Genomic DNA, 18,677 nt, shown 5'->3' with positions numbered 1-18,677 from the left:
TTCAGACGCGTACAACTTGGCTTTCGCGTTCTTTTGAGAACAGTCAAGTAAACACACATTATAAGGTACTGAACGTTTCAAGCGGAGGTCGGCTTTCATCAGTGAACGATTTGACAAGGATAACATTGAGCACTGATGGAGAGGGAAACCTTGTGAGTTCATCGCATCGAGTCGATGACGGCTTCCTTGTAATCACAGCATGGGGATCAATGAAACCAGACAAAATTCAAATTAGTTGTGAGGCTCTGACATATTTTCATGGCGTGGCTCGATGAGTAACAAATGAATGCAGAAGTCTTCAATGCATACAGGAATGTCATTTGAATTCGCCGGGGCACGATAATTTGAGACGTGGAGATAAATTGAGTGGACTACAAAAATGCGAATAATTGTCGAAAATGTACGTAAATATTTCGGGGCTCTCTTACGTCATCAAACGTTGATTATTTCCTTGATGACATCATCAGGTAAAATACAGTAAAATAATAGTTTATAAGAATAGACTTGGGAATCATTTCGCTGTTCCCCGAGTCCCTTCCAAGATTCCGTCATACATAATGTACCAATTGCAAATTTGTTTTAAAATACAACAACCTAAATTAAAGGTGTCTGTTTGTTTGTTTGTTTGTTTCTCTGCGTGTGTATTTGTGTGTACTTATGTAGGTACGCATGTATAGGTATGTAGGCATGTGTGGGCATAATCGCCATCAAAACGTACCCTTAACTGTCTTGGGCAATAGCACGTTTAATTTTCTCTTTTTCCGTCCCTCTTTTCAGAAAGGTTAAAAGGTTAAAAAAATCATACCATTACCAGACAGGAGAAAGCAATTTTTTATTTTTTTTATTTTACACTTAATTTTATCAAAAATGGGTAAACATTGTTGAGTTAAATCAACAACAACTAAGCAACACTCAAAATGATAGTTCTGAATTTAAAAAAAAATGAAACACAGGTAGGACCTATAGTACACTTGAATTAAAAATCATTACACTGGTTGTATGTATATATATAGAAGGGTGTGAGGCAGCATAACCAATATTGAATCTAAATTTAATCAACAAATCAATGTGTTGGTTTTGATTTGCTGACAATGTTTGACTTTTTAATGAGGTTGTGTCAACAAAAGACATGATATGAAAAGGTTAACACTCCTAATATTACTAACCAATCGTTGCATGTGTAAGTATATGCTGTGAACATGTCACCCTGACAAATCGTGAATGTGATATAAAAAAGAAGAAAAAACGTGCACCGTAGTGTAAAAGATCAATATTTATTGAATTACTTGCTATAGCATGTATCAATTATGGAGTTTGTACGGACATTGGATGTTTCCAAATTGATTGCACAGTATCCCTAAAGCGTGTTAAACGTATACGAGAAAACATCTACATTGAAAACCTCAAACAGAAATGTCGTAAGGCTTGAATATAATCGTACTAACATTGCTGCACTGCATCGTCTAGTTTCATCAACATCGTACTAACATTGTTAATCCTCTTTCTCCCAACTTATACTTAGTTGTGTACAAAGAAATACCCCCTAAGAGAAAGAGGATTAAATTTCATTCTCTGGCTCAATAACCAAAATAATATTACCCCCAAAAAAATAACGAGACACAAAGGGTTGTCTGATGAGACATACATATCATTGATATTGCTACATTTCAGTATATAGTAGTCTAAGATGTGATCACAGAAAGAAATTGCAGTAAACACTTTTTGTCGCACCAGACGACATTCAATTTACGGCTACCTGATTTCTATTGCAACATGTTAACGTCTGGCTGAAATCTCAATAGCATTGCTACGATTTATTTTGCATAGACAGGTTATTATGTTAAGAATTTCAAGTTGTCATCAATCTGCCAAGACGATGGCTGCCAACGTGTAAGGCTAAAAAAAGAGAATTGTTTCTGGTCAGTGCGCATCACTTAAATATACCCTCGTGTCGGTCGTTTTGTGTGTGTGTGTGTGTTTGTCCAGTCCATGCAGTCTGCAGATCTGGGGGCAAACACAAAAATAACACTCCCTACTTCAGTGAAGACAACTTCAGAGCCAATCATGAACAAGCAAATGACATCTGCCTCACATACACACTTGCTTTAAAGTACTAAATAAAAAGAACAGTAACTGCCATGAATAGTAGATTGAGTGACAGGTTTGTTGAGAATTAAAAAAAACATCGCGTCCTGGCACCACTTTAAACAGAATGTCCCGACCAGAAACAATTATTTATTTATTTTTTTCCTAACAGTAACATTTTTTCTGAACCAGACGATTGAATGTAGTAAATTTTTAACTCAAGAGACTGTGGAGCAAGCAGACAAAAAGTAGCAAAGTCAATACTTATATTTTTGTCAAGCCAGACAACACTGTTTCACCTGACATTACATTGCTACAAATTAAAATGGGAATTTCACATGTTCTTGATTGTGTAGATGCTAATGTAAGTAGCTACTTGATTGGCATTTCACGCTTAACGCTCTTTGTTATCATTAATCTCTGACAGACATCACGTTTATCTTTTAAGAAAAAATGTATAATCGATAAAATGCGGTAATTTTTCGTGCAACCCAATGTTGTCACTGTGTTAATTTATAAATTATTCATACAGACAATTGTGTATATATCACATCCCCTGCGAGTTAGTGTGCACTGGGTATAGTAGACACAACTATGCAGAAACCTGTACACAAACTATACATGCTATATAGCAGCATTGAATGATACAGTTTCTTACATCATTTTGTCTAAATGAAATAAACTAACATGCCACCAGGCAGACATAGAATGCAGATATCAAAACATTGGCGCCCGCATGTCTGCGTCTCTCTCTATATGTTTAAATGCTTTATTTCGTTTAGACAAAATGTAGCAAGAAATTGTGGTCTTGAAATAGTAGTTTTTTAATGATTTCGGCGTGGTTGTATCAAACAGAGGTCAGGGAACACAAACCTGCAACGAACTGTAAATACTTATCCATACTACATTGAGTAGCAACCTTTCGAACTGAAATTCAAAGTTTTAACTAAAAAGTAAAATAAAATCTTTAAATGCATGCTGTTATCTGTCAACTTAATTCGTACTTGCTTGTGCTTCATTGAGGAATTTGAGAAATCCATCCAACTGTCAGCGACTCAAATGATTTGTAAACTGACGACTAATGTCACATATGAAAATTACCATTATTCGTTACCAGGGGGGTCAAAAAATCACTCAAGTCCGTGTTAATTAGAACAAGGGACTCATTCGACTGATTAATTAAGTATGTCCCGTTTTTAATTATGCATTTAGTTCAATCTGTTTAACAATAGGACGCGCTGTAGTTACAAGACTGATAGAAATCAGTCACATATTTATCAGTGTATGCCTCCATGATTACCAAACGCAAAGGCGGGAAGGTAGGCAATTGTGGAAAATTGATTAATCCTTATCGAGGCAATCAACGTCGTCTACTATTTCTGACATAATTGTATGTGGTCATTATAATCACACATTTTGAATCTCTCGTGAAGTGTATTTTATGATTCAAGTCCAAAGCTATCGCAACATCATAAAGAAAAATAGAAAAGAACACATTGTTGAAATACATTTGGCGGGATGCGATTGTCTGTTTAAAAAAAAGGTTATAATCATAGTTCTAACAAAACTAAACACTGCCTGTATACCTATTGTTATAAGTTTGCTGCAAAATTAAGAAGAAATATTCACAAAATTCTGGTACAAAAAAATGTCGTTCGCTGGATTTTGGCGGAAAGTGTTTTATATCGGGGAAGTTACCGATAACGCCGAAGCTTGTCGATTTCTCTATGCCCTGTAAGGTATTGTTGACTGACGAGTACACAGCGGCCATATTCGATCGAAAAACCTTTCACGTTTCCTCAGTTTTCCCTAATGGCACTACGATACTCCCCGTAGTAATTTACACTTTTTAACTAGCTACTATGGGTTTATATCAGTTGTGGGAGTTAACTTTGCCACAAGATGTTTTGGATACCCTTATAATCTCTTACATGTGTTATCTTTTTGTGTCAAGCAGAAACATTTTGTTTTCGTGAGAGACAGTTAGCCATGCCAGTAACAATTCAATGTAACTTTTTTTTTAAAGCTGCGCCGGCTGCTTTGACATTATGCAGACTCAGAAGGCGCGTAAGATCGTTACTTTGTCTGAATGTCGGCAGGACAGTCAATATCGCTACTCAAAACATATGCATGTCGATCTATGATCATGAAAAATCAACATTTCTCAAAGTCGAATAATATTTTCTGGCTAGAAGCAAAATGGAGTCTTTGCAGAACCCTAACAAACGATTGGGTAGAACTAAACATTCCACATGTCCATTCAGGAGAGCGTTACAATGGAAATCGTTGGAGTAAAAACGAATTCACCGACATTACTACATTGCATCAGTGGAGTAAAAAAAAATCAACCGACATTGCTACATTGTTTCATCTCAGTGGATTACTAAAAACAATTTGCCTACATTGCTACTTTTCATCAGTGCAGTTGAAACAAACTCACTGACATTGCTACATTTTGTCGCCTGGCTCAACAAACATACCGATATTGTAGAATGTTCTTCGCATGAGCTTACTATCCTAGCAAGTGGTCGCCAAGTCCGATATGCATTGTAGTAAAGTATACTTTTTCAGACATGTACATTTATTAAATTGTAACAATTCTATGTTATTTTTGTCATCATGCCAGACGATGAAGTGTTGAGGTGTTAGTATGATTTCTATTGAGCTAGAAGGTGGTTTATTTGTACCCATGATACTACTAGTTACCATCGTAAGTTCGACAGACTCATTTTGATCACAGTCACTTTGACCTCTATTCTAAAATCTGTACAGTGACCCATGATTTATTAAAATTGATTTTCACTGAGAATTGGTTTGAGTTTTCTTGCACAAAGTAACAGAAAAGGTTTTAAGAGCTTACTAGTTTCCACCTAGTTGTATTATGTTTTACCTGCTGCTTTTAGAATTGGCAATATCCCAAAATATGTTCAACAGATAATCACTCAAAACATTGTAACAATAATGACGGAGGACACTATGTACACATCCTATCAGCCTATAATGAGTACAAGGAGTGGTAGATGCATCCATTATTAAAAACTGCTACAGTGATCACATCCAAATATCAACTTTAAAGTTATACTTTTAAAATGTAAATTTAATTTCACTTTCTTCGTAATTCTTAATTTGTAATTTGCATCGTAATTGTACAAATTGAAATGTTTGTAATTTGTAATTGGACACTTTTTTCCTGTAAATTGTACTGGGTAACTCCCTAGCCCGTCCTTGGAAATGATTGATTTTAATACAAATGATATTTAAGATACTGTTTGATTAGTGTATAATACAGAGTTCGTAAGCTTTTACATCTTTCGAGTTGTAATCTTGTCGTCGATACATCGTAATGGATCTGGTACAGTATGCACACAAAGGTATATGAGAACCGGGAGTGTTGTTATTTCGAATATTTTAACACTTTAAACATCCGAATGCGAAATAGCAGCAGACCCGGTTCTCAAACATGTTTGTGTACATACACTTCCAGAGCCATTACGCGGTGTCGACGACAAGAATTCGACTCAAAAGATATTATCAAATCTTCCAAACTCGGTATCATACAATAATCAAATCAAAGGGGACGGATCGACCTAGCGAGGCAGTCTGGGAGGAGCTTTTCTCCCTCCCGCCTTTGAAACTCTCTTAAAGGGGTTAAATCATATTTGGAAAGATTATGATTTTTCAAGATGGATTTATTTTCTGGGTGTGCTTGGATGTGGGGTTTTTTTCTTCAAAATTTCTAGGTCAAAAGGTTTGAAATTTAAATACACACTATTATTCAAATTCAAATAGTGTATGCTATATATAGGTAAGACTATGTTTAGCATGCGGGATGTATCGCTTGTGTGGCGGGGGGTGAGATCAAACTTTCTCATGGCACAGAGAAGTTAAAACGTTTGAAATTTTAATGAATTTCGAAATACACACTTTGATTCAAATTCAAGTGGTAGAGTTTGAGTTACATCATAGGCTATGTATAGCATGAGGGATTATCATCTCGTTAGGTGCGAGCAAAGTTCACCATAATTCACTCAACTCGATCACATAGTATCACTCACTGACTATCAAAATGACGTGTTCCGTTACATCTGTGAATACCTTACAAATGCAATTTGTATTAGACATTCGATATTTGTGACGTCATGGAGCGGAGGCCATATTTTAGAAGAACCTTGGTTCGATGCTAAGCCATTGTGTAGTGTACATAGCTGACATTTGCGGAATAGTGAACACTATCTCTATTGAGATATGAGTCGTGCGAAGACAAGTGCTTTCGGAAGTGAAGGGTGGAAGGACCCTAGTGATCGATAATGTATCGATTCCTTATAGTTGACAACCAGTTTTTGCTTCGCTTAATGGCAATTTTGTACTCGCGTTGAAAGTGAAAGGTTGCCATTATGCCACATCAGTTGTCAAATTAAAATGGAGTGACGAGCGAAAGTGTCATTGAGAAATTTACAAAAGAAGCAAATGACGATGTCATCTTGGCGGTATTATATTTTATAGGTCTATTTCAACGACGTCTAAAACTTTCTTGTTATATACCTTCAGGACAAATTCACTTGACAGTAAAACATCTCATTTGCATTATTTTAAGCATAGTCCGATGCCATCAAAATTTGGTTCCCCGCGAGAGAGAGAGAGAGAGAGAGAGAGAGAGAGAGAGAGAGAGAGAGAGAGAGAGAGAGAGAGAGAGAGAGAGAGAGAGAGAGAGAGAGAGAGAGAGAGAGAGAGAGAGAGAGAGAGAGAGAGAGAGAGAGAGAGAGAGAGAGAGAGAGAGAGAGGGGGGGGGGGATAGAGAGAACATGGAATAATACGAGATGACGTAGGTATTTTTAAGTATGATAATATTAGTCTCGTTTAGAGATAGAAAACGAACGCATCTTTTAAATGAACTTTTAAAAAGTTGATACTAAAAGCCTTGTCATCATCATCATGGTTATGTTGCCATGGTTACGCTTTAAGTCATGGTTTATGTAGTCAGAAGTGAGCATTATTTTTTTTCTCTTCTGGAGGCCAACGTTAAAATTCGATATAAGCTACTGACAGAAAATCGAAAAAAGGTTTCGCAGGAAAACCTTTAATGGAGGCCGTTGATTTAAGGAAGTACACGTAAAACGTCCCCCTAAGCAAACGTTCATTTTGTTACTTTTGTTTTGAAATTCACAGTTATATTATTCATTTTTCGTTACGTCTTGAAATAGAATTTGGGCAAGGAAGCAGTGAATTCAATACCTCAACATAGAGTGGCGCTAATCTACAAGACAAGAAATCTAGTAAAAAACGTGAACAATACTGAAAATACTACTGCAGAGGTTACAAACATTGTGCGAGAAATGGTTTGTCTGCTTTAAGATTGGATTTATGATTGGACATGTTTCTGAACAATATCGTTGCTAGGCACCCACCGAGCATTTCTGAAAATTAAAACGTGCAGTTGTCAAAATTCTGTAGAGTACAAAACTACACCATACAACCTCTGTACTCAATACCTAAGTTATCTACACCACTTACAGCCAGGGTGCCACTCGCAGAGAAACGTGTATAAAAAGTATTTCTATTCGTTCTGCCATCACAATTTGTTTAGGTTTAGTGGTTCTAAACGGAAGACATGTTCGTTATAGTTTAGTTGTATACAAGCTTGTCTTGCCTGATATGGATGTAATAGTTGTATATTTCAGTCATGTGAACACAAGGTTTTATTGCCTAATATGGGTGTGTACGTAGATGTATATTCGGGCATGTGAATACAAGCTTGTATTGCCTAATATGGGTGTATAGTTGTATATTTCAGTCATGTGAACACAATGTTTTATTGCCTAATATGGATGTGTAGTTGTATATTTCAGTCACGTGAACAGATAATTTAATTGCCTAATATGGGTGTGTAGTTGTATATTTCAGTCAAGTGAATACCAGCTTGTATTGCTTAATATATATGGGTGTGTAGTTGTATATTTCAATTATGTTAATACAAGCTTCAATTGCCTATTGGTGATGAGTAATTCTGTTTGAGAATGTATTTCAAACGTGGATATTAATCAGAAGTTGAGTTTTTTTTAGGTTGTTTACTCAAGTAAAGTAGTATAACACCAAGACTGTTTTCTGGCGTTGTTAGTACAGTTGATTGCGTCGTATAGACTTCTTGAACATTTTTTGATACTATGATAAATTACGTCATCAGATCGTGTATGAGTTATATATCTAAAAACGAGGTTGAATTTAGTCAATTGCAAGTGGTGATGAAGTATGTTTCAGTGATAATACTGCGAGTACCTTTAAAATACGCAGCAAAATCATCTATGCCCAAATACATGTACGTATTATACACACAGATAATGCTACTTTAACACTCTCTGTGGATTTGGTGTAGGTGTTTAATATTCTTCTGATTCAGAAATATTATTTCCAGAATAACTGCCATGTTCTTATCATTTTGCAAATATAGAATTCGATGTATTCTGTTGTGTTGTGTTGTGTTGTGTTGTGTTGTGTTGTGTTGTGTTGTGTTATGCTGTGGTGTGGTGTGGTGTGGTGTGGTGTGGTGTGGTCTGTTCTGTGCTAATCTGTGCTTTACTATTCTGTTCTGCTCTATAGATCCTGTCCAGTTCTATTCTATTCTATTATGTTCTATTCTATTCTATTATGTTCTATTCTATTCTATTCTATTCTATTCTATTCTATTCTATTCTATTCTATTCTATTCTATTCTATTAAAAATATAATCACAACAAACCTAAGCAACTGAGGAATTCTTTGAAACGAAAGATTGGGACGAAATGACAACATCTATTTTGAAAATGTAAACTCTGAGACGTCAAATATAACAAGGATCACGTGATAATCTCGGCTTACTTTAAGTCGTTATCTGCTAAATAATCACCGACTCCTACTTTATGCATATAGTCTTTAAGGGCAAACCCTATCAAATATTGATGCTTAGTGACTTGATTTCATAAATCGCCTTTTGTCTAAATTACAGTATTTTCTATACTGGCTACAGCCTTCTTTAATAAGCTTTTTATTAGGGTACGAAAGGTCGGTAGATCTGTTTTAACAAGAACAAGCATTTCTTCGGAACTTTCAAACGAATCATTTCATTTTTCTATGAATCTAATTTGGAGATAATATTGCTTTCTCCACTCATCATTTGCGTAGTTTGTGCTCAAACATGTCCGCCGGTCATCGGTATTTAGGTATGATGTTTTGTCGGACATGGTTAATTGAGAGAGCGAAACGCCAAGAGTTTTATACCCCAAGGGGTATAAGAGATACTCTACAGATAAACCCTTTTGTTAACTATCTAATGACCCATTTCAGTATGATAGGTGGTTAAACTTCCCATGTTGTGACGTCAGAATATCAGTGAAACGACAACTTATAATTACTATCGTTTACGTATTTTCGTCTTCCTTTTTGCCTTCTCTATCTTGGTCTGTCTATCTCTGCCCTTGTATCTACTTGTCTTGTATACACTCTTCATCGTGATCAGTCGAGAAATTACGATGACGTAGTTCCATACATTTGACACATATTGAAATATAGATGACAATATAAAAGTATACACACGGTTTATGTCTTAAAAACCATATACGACCTTTAAAAGACTCCCAAATATACAATTAAATAACACACTACAAAGTAAAAAGTTTACCATTAATACTCCCAAATATCCATTTATACACTGCTTAGACATCCGTAAGTCAGTGATACTGGTTAAACGAAAGCAATGCAGAGTAAATAATAACTTTATCGTCTAATTTGATTTAATATTCTGATTAAAGTTGGCACAAAACTTGATTTGATTCTGACTGTTCGGAATTTTAGGACATGAGATCGTCTCCCTAGCCTGATGGCAGAAGTTCAGAGTATGAACACTGTTATAACATACATTGCCTGAACTCAGAGATCGCACATTTCACACATTGTGTTACTAACTTTTAACTTTTTTATATATTATCTTTATACGGATTTTACGGTGATGTGTGTGGCTAAGTGACTATTTGGAAATTCATATATGCGATAGCAAAAACTTAAGATACCTTGATCAATGAGATTCCTATTTATAAAATTGTGCACGAAGTAACCCTAATTCTTAAAGTGACATGTACTATGTTACCACTGTTAAAGTTTCATAGTTAGATTTTTTTTTAATTTTCAATATTATTTCAACTGAAGCAAGTCTCTTTATTGAATTGCATACACATGTACGTGCCTACATACATACACACATACATACATACATACATACATACATACATACATACATACACACACACACACATACATTCATGCATGCATGCATACATGCATACATACATACATGCATACATACATACATACATACACACGCACGCACGCACGCACGCACGCACACATACATACATACATACATACATACATACATACATACATACATACATACATACGTATGTACACACTCACACACACACAAACACACACACACACACACACACACACACACACACACACACACACACCGCATCTAAGCTTAATAATGCATTTCGAACTTGAAGCAAGACGTTACTGTAATGCCATACGCAAATCTGTGATATTGTACTCCATTTAAATGGGAAAAGTCTGGCTGATCGTAAAGTAAATGAGATAACAGGGGGGTTGTATATGGTCAAGATTTACTCAAGTACGTAGGGACCCCATTATTAGCCGTATTGCTGAATAAGCATGCACAAGATAAAATACTGTGATCTCCTGTCGTCATAATACATTGTGTCTTTCTATATTACAGTGTTGATTTTCTTGTTCCGACATTCTTCACACGTAGATCTGCAAATTAAAGTCTCCTTACGTTTTTTTCACTTTGTAGGTGACGGCCTCATCAGTAAGAGCGAGTTCGTCATAGTACAGACCTTTCTAATGCGAGAAGACGACTAAACTCAGGGAGTCGAGTTTGACAGCCACAAGTGTTGAAATGGAACTTATGTAGAATTCTTTCGTTGCCTAGGTATATACTTATATAATACAACTATCACGATCATTGAGTATAAAAAGCAAACAAAAATATAATAACACTTATGTTTCAATTCAATTCAATTCAATTCAATTCAATGACTTTTCTTCACTCTTTCTGAGAATAAGATATTTGATTCGCATTTCCCTGTATCAGGAATGAATTAGGGTGTCACGAAGTGCAACGTCAGATCAAATCAATTCTTTTGTCACCTTGTGTTCCGATTGATGAATCGGTAAACTTATGCTGTAATATTCTGCTAATAACATTCGATGTTTGATTTCTGGAAATTGATTTGTTTTTTCAGCTTTTGTCCTTTATCAGTGTTGTTTTCTGAGTCGACGTGAATTTGTGGAGAATAAAGGCATTTTGTCTATTGCTGATAGTGTTCTTTCAAGTATGTATGTATGTATGTATGTATGTGTGTATGTATGTATGTATGTATGTATGTATGTATGTATGTATGTATGTATGTATGTATGCATGTAAGTATGTATGTATGTAAGTACGTGTATGTATGTATGTATGTATGTATGTATGTATGTATATGTGTGTATGTATGTATGTATGTATGTATGTATGTATGTATGTACATATGTATGTATGTATGTATGTATGTATGTATGTATGTATGTATGTGTGTGTGTGTGCGTGCGTGCGTGCATGCATGCATGCATGCATGTATGTATGTGTGTGTGTATGTATGCATGTATGTATGTATGTATGTATGTATGTATGTATGTATGTATGTATGTATGTATGTATGTATGTATGTATGTATGTATGTATGTATGTATGTATGTATGTATGTATGTTGGTGTGTGTGTGTGCGTGCGTGCGTGCATGAATTTACGCCCCATCCTAATGGACATTTACATCTCCTTACCAGAGGACATCCCCCCCCCGCCACCAATGGACATTAACCACGCCCTCCACACCAGTAGACATTTACTCCCTCTTTCACCATTGAATATATACCCCCCCAAAAAAACAACAAAAAAAAAACAACAACAACACAATGGACATTTAAAGGCCCCAGCTCCAACCCATCCAATGGGCATTTACACACTCACCCCCCCCCCTGCGACATACATACAAATTACACAACCATTGACTGTGATTGAGGGACTTTTTTATTAAAGAAAACATGAAATAACTTTAGACTAGTTGGTTTGTCACAAACATATGTCAAGGATAGTCACCAAATATAGAACATGTGCTCTCATTGGCCAAGAGACAGGAACTGGTTTGTAATATAAATTATCAATATTTTGGTCTATGTTAATATTATACAGATACGGGGATATAGGATAATTTTAATGACGTCATCAGGACTGTTGATTAGCACTGGGTCAAGAAAAGTATACGCCGATGACTGATTTGCATAATAATCGCCAATCATACATAATATAGAAGTATACGCCGATGACTGATTTGCATAACAATCGACAGTCATACATAATAATAGAAGTATACGCCAATGACTAAGTTGCATAACAATCGCCGATCATACACAATAATTTGTCGAGACATTTTTTAAATAGAAGTATAGAATAGGTTGGTGGAAAGAGAGGGTTAAGCTGAACAGACAAGAAATGATATTTGATGTCTGTGTTGATGTATTTATTTATTTCTGTAGGCCCAGTTTCTATATGTCTCTGTCTGTTTCCGTCTACCTGAGTCAGTCTCGGTCTCTGTTTCTCTTTCTGTCTCTGCCTGCCTGCCCGTCTCTGTCTGTCTGTCTGTCTGTCTGTCTGTCTGTCTGTCTGTCTGTCTGTCTGTCTGTCTCTCGCGCTCTCTCATTCTCTTTCTTTCTGTCTGTCTGTCTGTCTGCCTACCTACCTGTCTGTCTGCCTACCTGTCTGTCTGTCTCTTCCCCTCTCTGTGTGTGTCTGTCTCTTCCCCTCTCTGTGTGTCTGTCTGCCCCCCTCTCTCTCTCTCTCTCTCTCTCTCTCTCTCTCTCTCTCTCTCTCTCACTGATACTAGACTCGAAATTGGAAACCATTTCTACCATCCCTACAGGGACAAAAATACACTCACAGATTTAATCCAAAATTACGCTGTGTAATAAGGAACATTTTTCGATTTGTCATAGAATGTATTATTTGCATTTAACTCGTTTCTCTGGTTCTTTATTTTGGTTTTAAGTATACTTAATTTTGTATCGTTCTTTGATTTGTATACCGTTGGTAAATGTTAAGATCAACCCAACGTATGTCGAGTTTGTCTGTAAAGCGCCAATTTTTACTGATGTGTAATATTTGAATGAACATTTATGCACTCATTTATCTTTCTTCGATATTTTCTCCATTCCTCATTCTTTCTTTCTTTCCATCCGTCATAAGGTAAAATATACTTACTAGTTTTATTCCTAACTTATGTTATTACCCCCTAAACCTCCCCCACACACATACACATACATTGTGCATATAATATGCGCACGCACGCACTCAGTTATTTTGCACTATTGTAGTGTCAGCATTACATTCCGTTGTTAGAGTTGGCTAGAGCGCCAGTCTACCATAAATAATGGTCAGCTAGGGAGACTTCCAAATCGATTGTGGTTACAGGTAGTTAGCTAGTGGGGCTTTCAAAGGCGTCATGTTACGTGCATTATGATGTGACTGTTCAATAACACCCCCCCAAAAAAAAAAAAAAATAAATAAAAAAAAATTCATTTCTGTCCAATGATCAAACTCTTGAGATCTCCACTTCGCATCTCAGATTGCAACAGTTCTTTCATTCATAATCTTCAGACAGGAGATCAGACCATCGCTGTCCATTATCGTAATAACTTCTGAGATTATGGCAATAGTCACTGCGACAAAAACATTGCATGGTTTTTAAAATGTTTTTGTATTTACAGGCGAGATATTCATTTGACCTTTGAGTGACATCAATGCATTTTTAATCTCGTCCAGGATTTTCAAAGTATAACTTTTTTATCCGTAATACTTGCCTTCCTTTAGATTTATTAATATAGCAATTATATCAATTATCAATCATTTGTTTAAACAGCAACACTGTCATTTTGTAATATAACTTTATGAACTACTTTTGATTGTGGCAGACGACATCTAAAGTGTTCAACCTGGCTTTGCTCTCCACGATCATACTAAGAAAACTGATTTTTTTACGATTTCTAAACCAAAAATCTCGAAACCGTATTTGTTCTATCAATTTAGTCGAAAATAAAGTAAAAAATTGCCAAAAAGTTACAGAAAACCGACTTTTTCTGTGCACCTAATTTTATTTCTTTCATTTTTCATTCATTTTATTGCCAATTTAAAGTAAGTTACAATTACATAATGACAGGAAATAAATAAACAAATTGGCAATTGGAGTAAAAAAAAATAGCTTTTTTGCTAATCAAGTTTGGCTCCACCTCAGAGTTCATATGCGTCAATAACGATAATAGGACTATAAGGGCTACACAGAACTAGAAGAAAAATCACAATGGGAGAAAATTTTAGAAAATTTTACGCGAACTGCACAGAGTCACATGTAATGAAGACATACGTGTATTTCCTGTTTCCTGTATATTACTACTGTAAAATGTAAATACTGTTACTATTCACTGAATAAATGTATTTGTCCGCATGTCACGTTCATCTGGCAATAATAACCACGAAGGAGGTTCGTTAAGAGACTGTACTACAGCATAATGAGACCAACCGTCTGTTGATGTTATTCCCGGGAAAGTTGGCCCCTACCTTATATCGATTTCACGGGCGACAAAGCTACAGTCAACTCTTACCATGTCACGTCTGTATATAAGGTGTTGATGCTCTCAGCGGTCATAGCAGGGATCGTCGTGGAATAATACTAGTGTACTAAGGACCCACTCTTTTCCCATGGAACCGCTATCATGAATGGACGCTCAATTTGTATCAATTCCCTGCTCAGAAGATAGTAGATATGTTAATCTTTAGGTAATCCTCGCTAGGCCGTATCGACAAGTAGGAGATTACATCTTTACGTGTGGAGAAGTTACAATGTTATCTATGGAATCATTTACAGTCTTTGTGTTCAATGTTCATACTCCACTTCAATGGATATGTGTAATTACAAATAGAATTGTTGTATACATCCAAACATACTAAATACAGGCCGTCAGCAAATCTAGTTAGCACATTTCCCTTTGCTGCTGGGTGCTGTATGTATGTATGTATGTATGTATGTATGTATGTATGTATGTATGTATGTATGTATGTATGTACGTATGTCCCCATGTATGTACGTACATAATACGTCCGTCCGCCCGTATCTACCTACCTAGACCTGTCTGTCTGTCTGTCTGTCTGTCTGTCTGTTTATATAATTAGCTGGAAATGTACACTGCGATCGGGTTCAATTACTTTTGGTAACGACGTTTCGAGCAAATATCTTTGTAAACATTGCACCTGTCAGTTGCATCGAATACGAGATGCCATAGACTTGAAATGAATACATCACGGAGTTTTGTTTTTACCATCATGAGGTTGAATTTAAACTTACCTATATACATCATTTTCAGTGTAGAAGAAATGAGCCAAGGGTGACGTCACCCTAAAGATATAAAGCCAATAGAATATCCATTCTTTAAATATTATAAGTACAAAAAATGAATATTGGATACAGTACACTAATAATGTTGCTGTCCTGTTTTCTTAACAATAAGGGTCAACATTTTGATATGTTAATTCATCACATCTGTAAAGGTGTGCTGTCAGACTTCGACTCTTTTTCAAAGAGTAGGTGTGCATGAGGAATATCTAGGAAAGATTCGTGATCGTTCATACAACTGGAGGAATGTGGCAAGACTTGCGCATAATGATCGACGTGATGAGTTTTGAACACTGATGTCTCCTCAGGCTCTCGTAGGAGGCTCTGTTATACAGCTAGTATAACTCCATGCATATCTCTGTCTCTCCCTGTCTCTGTCTGTCTGTCTGTCTGTCTGTCTGTCTGTCTGTCTGTCTGTCTGTCTGTGTCTGTCTGTCTGTCTGTTTCTTTCTCTGTCTGTCTGTCTGTCTGTCTGTCTGTCTGTCTGTCTGTCTGTCTGTCTGTCTGTCTGTCTGTCTGTCTGTCTGTCTCTCTCTCTCTCTCTCTCTCTCTCTCTCTCTCTCTCTCTTTCTCTCTCTCTCTCTCTCTCTCTCTCTCTCTCTCTCTCTCTAAGATATTATATTTACAAACATTCCAACTTATGCGCTCAGGCGAGCGGTACCGTCCGTTCGATCAAATAAGGTTCTAATGGCACATTGTTTAGCTTGTATCCAACTGCAGTCCACACTCAATCAATTTAAGTTCTCTGTTGACGCATAAATCTCGTGTTAGGAGTCCTCTACAGAATACTGTTTTTGTATATTTTTCATTACACACAAAATCAATGCACATTCCATTATATATGTATCAGTATGTATATGACAATAAAACACATATCATCACATCACATCATATCACATCATATCATATCATTGAATATTAAATTTTATTTAAACCTGTCCTATGCTACTTGCGACTTTGCACGTGTAGCATGTTCTGCATCGGTTGTTGATCCCTACCGGGCCTAATTGCGCGTAGCCGTGAAGTGTCCATGTTGTGCGAGAAATTCATAATTGTCAAACAAGAATGTAAAATGATCACCAACATACAGAAATACAACATGCCATTCAACCGACAATGAACTGGAACATGTCGCTATTGTAATAATGTTACACATTGTACACAGCATATTTTTTGATCTTCCCGATAAAAAAAAATTGTGGCCAAAATAATCTGAGTTAATTTCAGAATATCTACAAATGAAAATTCTTTACTTGAGGCTCGACAAAGAGTAATTGCGTGAAATCGTCTGTTCTGGCAAGACACTTGAAGTACAATTGTTACATTTTAATCTATCGACGGGCCTGAAAACATGCACACATTGCTACAATGTATACGATTTGGCGTCAATCTCCAAATATGATTGCAGCTCATGCAATTTTTTGGTAAACTTTTCGTTACGTCAGATGTTGCAAACGAGGTGGAGTGGTAATATTTTTGTTGAAGCAGACAATAAAATGTACCAAGTGTGTTAACCAACAATATTTTTGTTTTCAGGAACGACGTTTTGTTTCAAATCAGCGTCAACAGCAGAATACGTGGTTTGTTTCTACTGCTAAGTATGCGATTCGATAACAAATAAAATGTTTATACAATAATAGTCACTTTTAATTAACCTGGAATAAAACCTCGTCTGGCGTGACACAAATCTATCAACATTGTTACATTTTCTTTTACATTGGACTGAGATCTTTAGCCAAATTGAATTAAAATGATTAACATGTAACAATTTTACTTGTAATTATTTTAGAGCCTGATCAGTGATACAATGTAGCTATGCTATTTACTCGTTGATCATGAACAAGTAAGTGTAGGCGATAAAATATAGCAATATTCGTAAGATTTTGTGTCGAGATGACACTGTTTCAGGACTAGGACAACTTTCTGTTGTATATAGAAAGGTCAAACCCCCATGACGTCGCGATATATCGGATATCCTATCGGAATCGAAGATTTCAGCTTCACGACAAAACATACACGTTTACAATCTCAGAGATAAACTACACATATTGTTCTTCTTAGAAAAAAAAAATTAACACCGTAGCTTAGCAGATTACTCGTCTGTTTTTCGGCGTATAGATTTCATTTTATTCTTTCAACTGAATCAAAAAGTGTATATTTTCCAATCGCGAGTCTTTGTTGTGTTTTGATCGGCGTTATCAAAACGACACTTTGACATTCTTGCAGACATTGAAAAACTGAGGCAAAATATGAAAATAACCAATATGCTCAATAAGCTTACGTAGGCTTTCATAAAAAATCCAGCTTATAGATTTTTCATATTTTCTTTTATATTTCTTATTCACATGGATTAGTTTCCATTTTTAAGGCTAGTGACGTTGGCACAGCGGAAATACACTCTTCTGTTATTTTCTCGTCGTGAAAAAATTCGATCAAGTTGTATTATTACTGACCATTTTGCACCTAATTTTGATTTTTAAGCGGAGAATAAATCTTCTTTCAAATTTCAAACTTGTATATCGTAAACTGAGTTCTTCGCTTGCAATGTACGTGTCCAGTCAAACTTTTGTCTGAACAAATCAAATTGAAAGTTTTTTTCTTTCCTGTCATTTCTAGCAGTTCAGTTTTGATTAAAGCCGAAATCAGACTTGTTTGTGAATCGCGATCGATGCTTGGATTGTCTTTCGTTCCCGCCAAATTACTCGAAAGCCTTGCTTATTCTGGAATTTTTGGAACACCATCATTCTATTTTAGCCTGAAACCATAAAACATTTATCTATATATGGCATTAATGAAAGAATTTAGTTCATTTTCCCGCCAAAATTATCTGGAAAAAGATGCAAATTTTTCGAAAATTTTTCGCACATTTTCTTTCATTTTAGAATCCACAGAACTTAAAAAATATTTGAGAAATTAATGATAACTTGTGTTAAAAAACTTGCTACAGTATTACGTAAATGTTTCGTGTATTCCAGACCGAGATAAATAGAACCATTAGTCATTCATTTAATGTTTTAATGAAATTTTGATGAAAAGATGTTTGATAAGATGTGTACATTAA

The 18,677-nt window shown here is 35.8% G+C and overlaps 1 protein-coding gene across 2 annotated transcripts in view; it reads left to right on the top strand.

The window, feature by feature from the left end:
* LOC144448419 (uncharacterized) overlaps positions 1-11,432 on the top strand; it is a 25,993-nt gene extending 14,561 nt beyond the window's left edge. For both annotated transcript variants that reach the window (XM_078138660.1, XM_078138659.1), the window contains exon 3: positions 10,928-11,432. In XM_078138660.1, coding sequence (XP_077994786.1) covers positions 10,928-10,995 — 68 coding nt within the window. In that variant the 3' untranslated portion in view covers positions 10,996-11,432. The remainder of the gene's footprint in view (positions 1-10,927) is intronic.
* Positions 11,433-18,677: the final 7,245 nt, after the last annotated feature.

The sequence above is a fragment of the Glandiceps talaboti genome, chromosome 17, assembly GCF_964340395.1.
Source record: "Glandiceps talaboti chromosome 17, keGlaTala1.1, whole genome shotgun sequence".
NCBI lineage: Eukaryota > Metazoa > Hemichordata > Enteropneusta > Spengelidae > Glandiceps > Glandiceps talaboti.
This window is presented reverse-complemented; position numbering and strand designations above follow the sequence as displayed.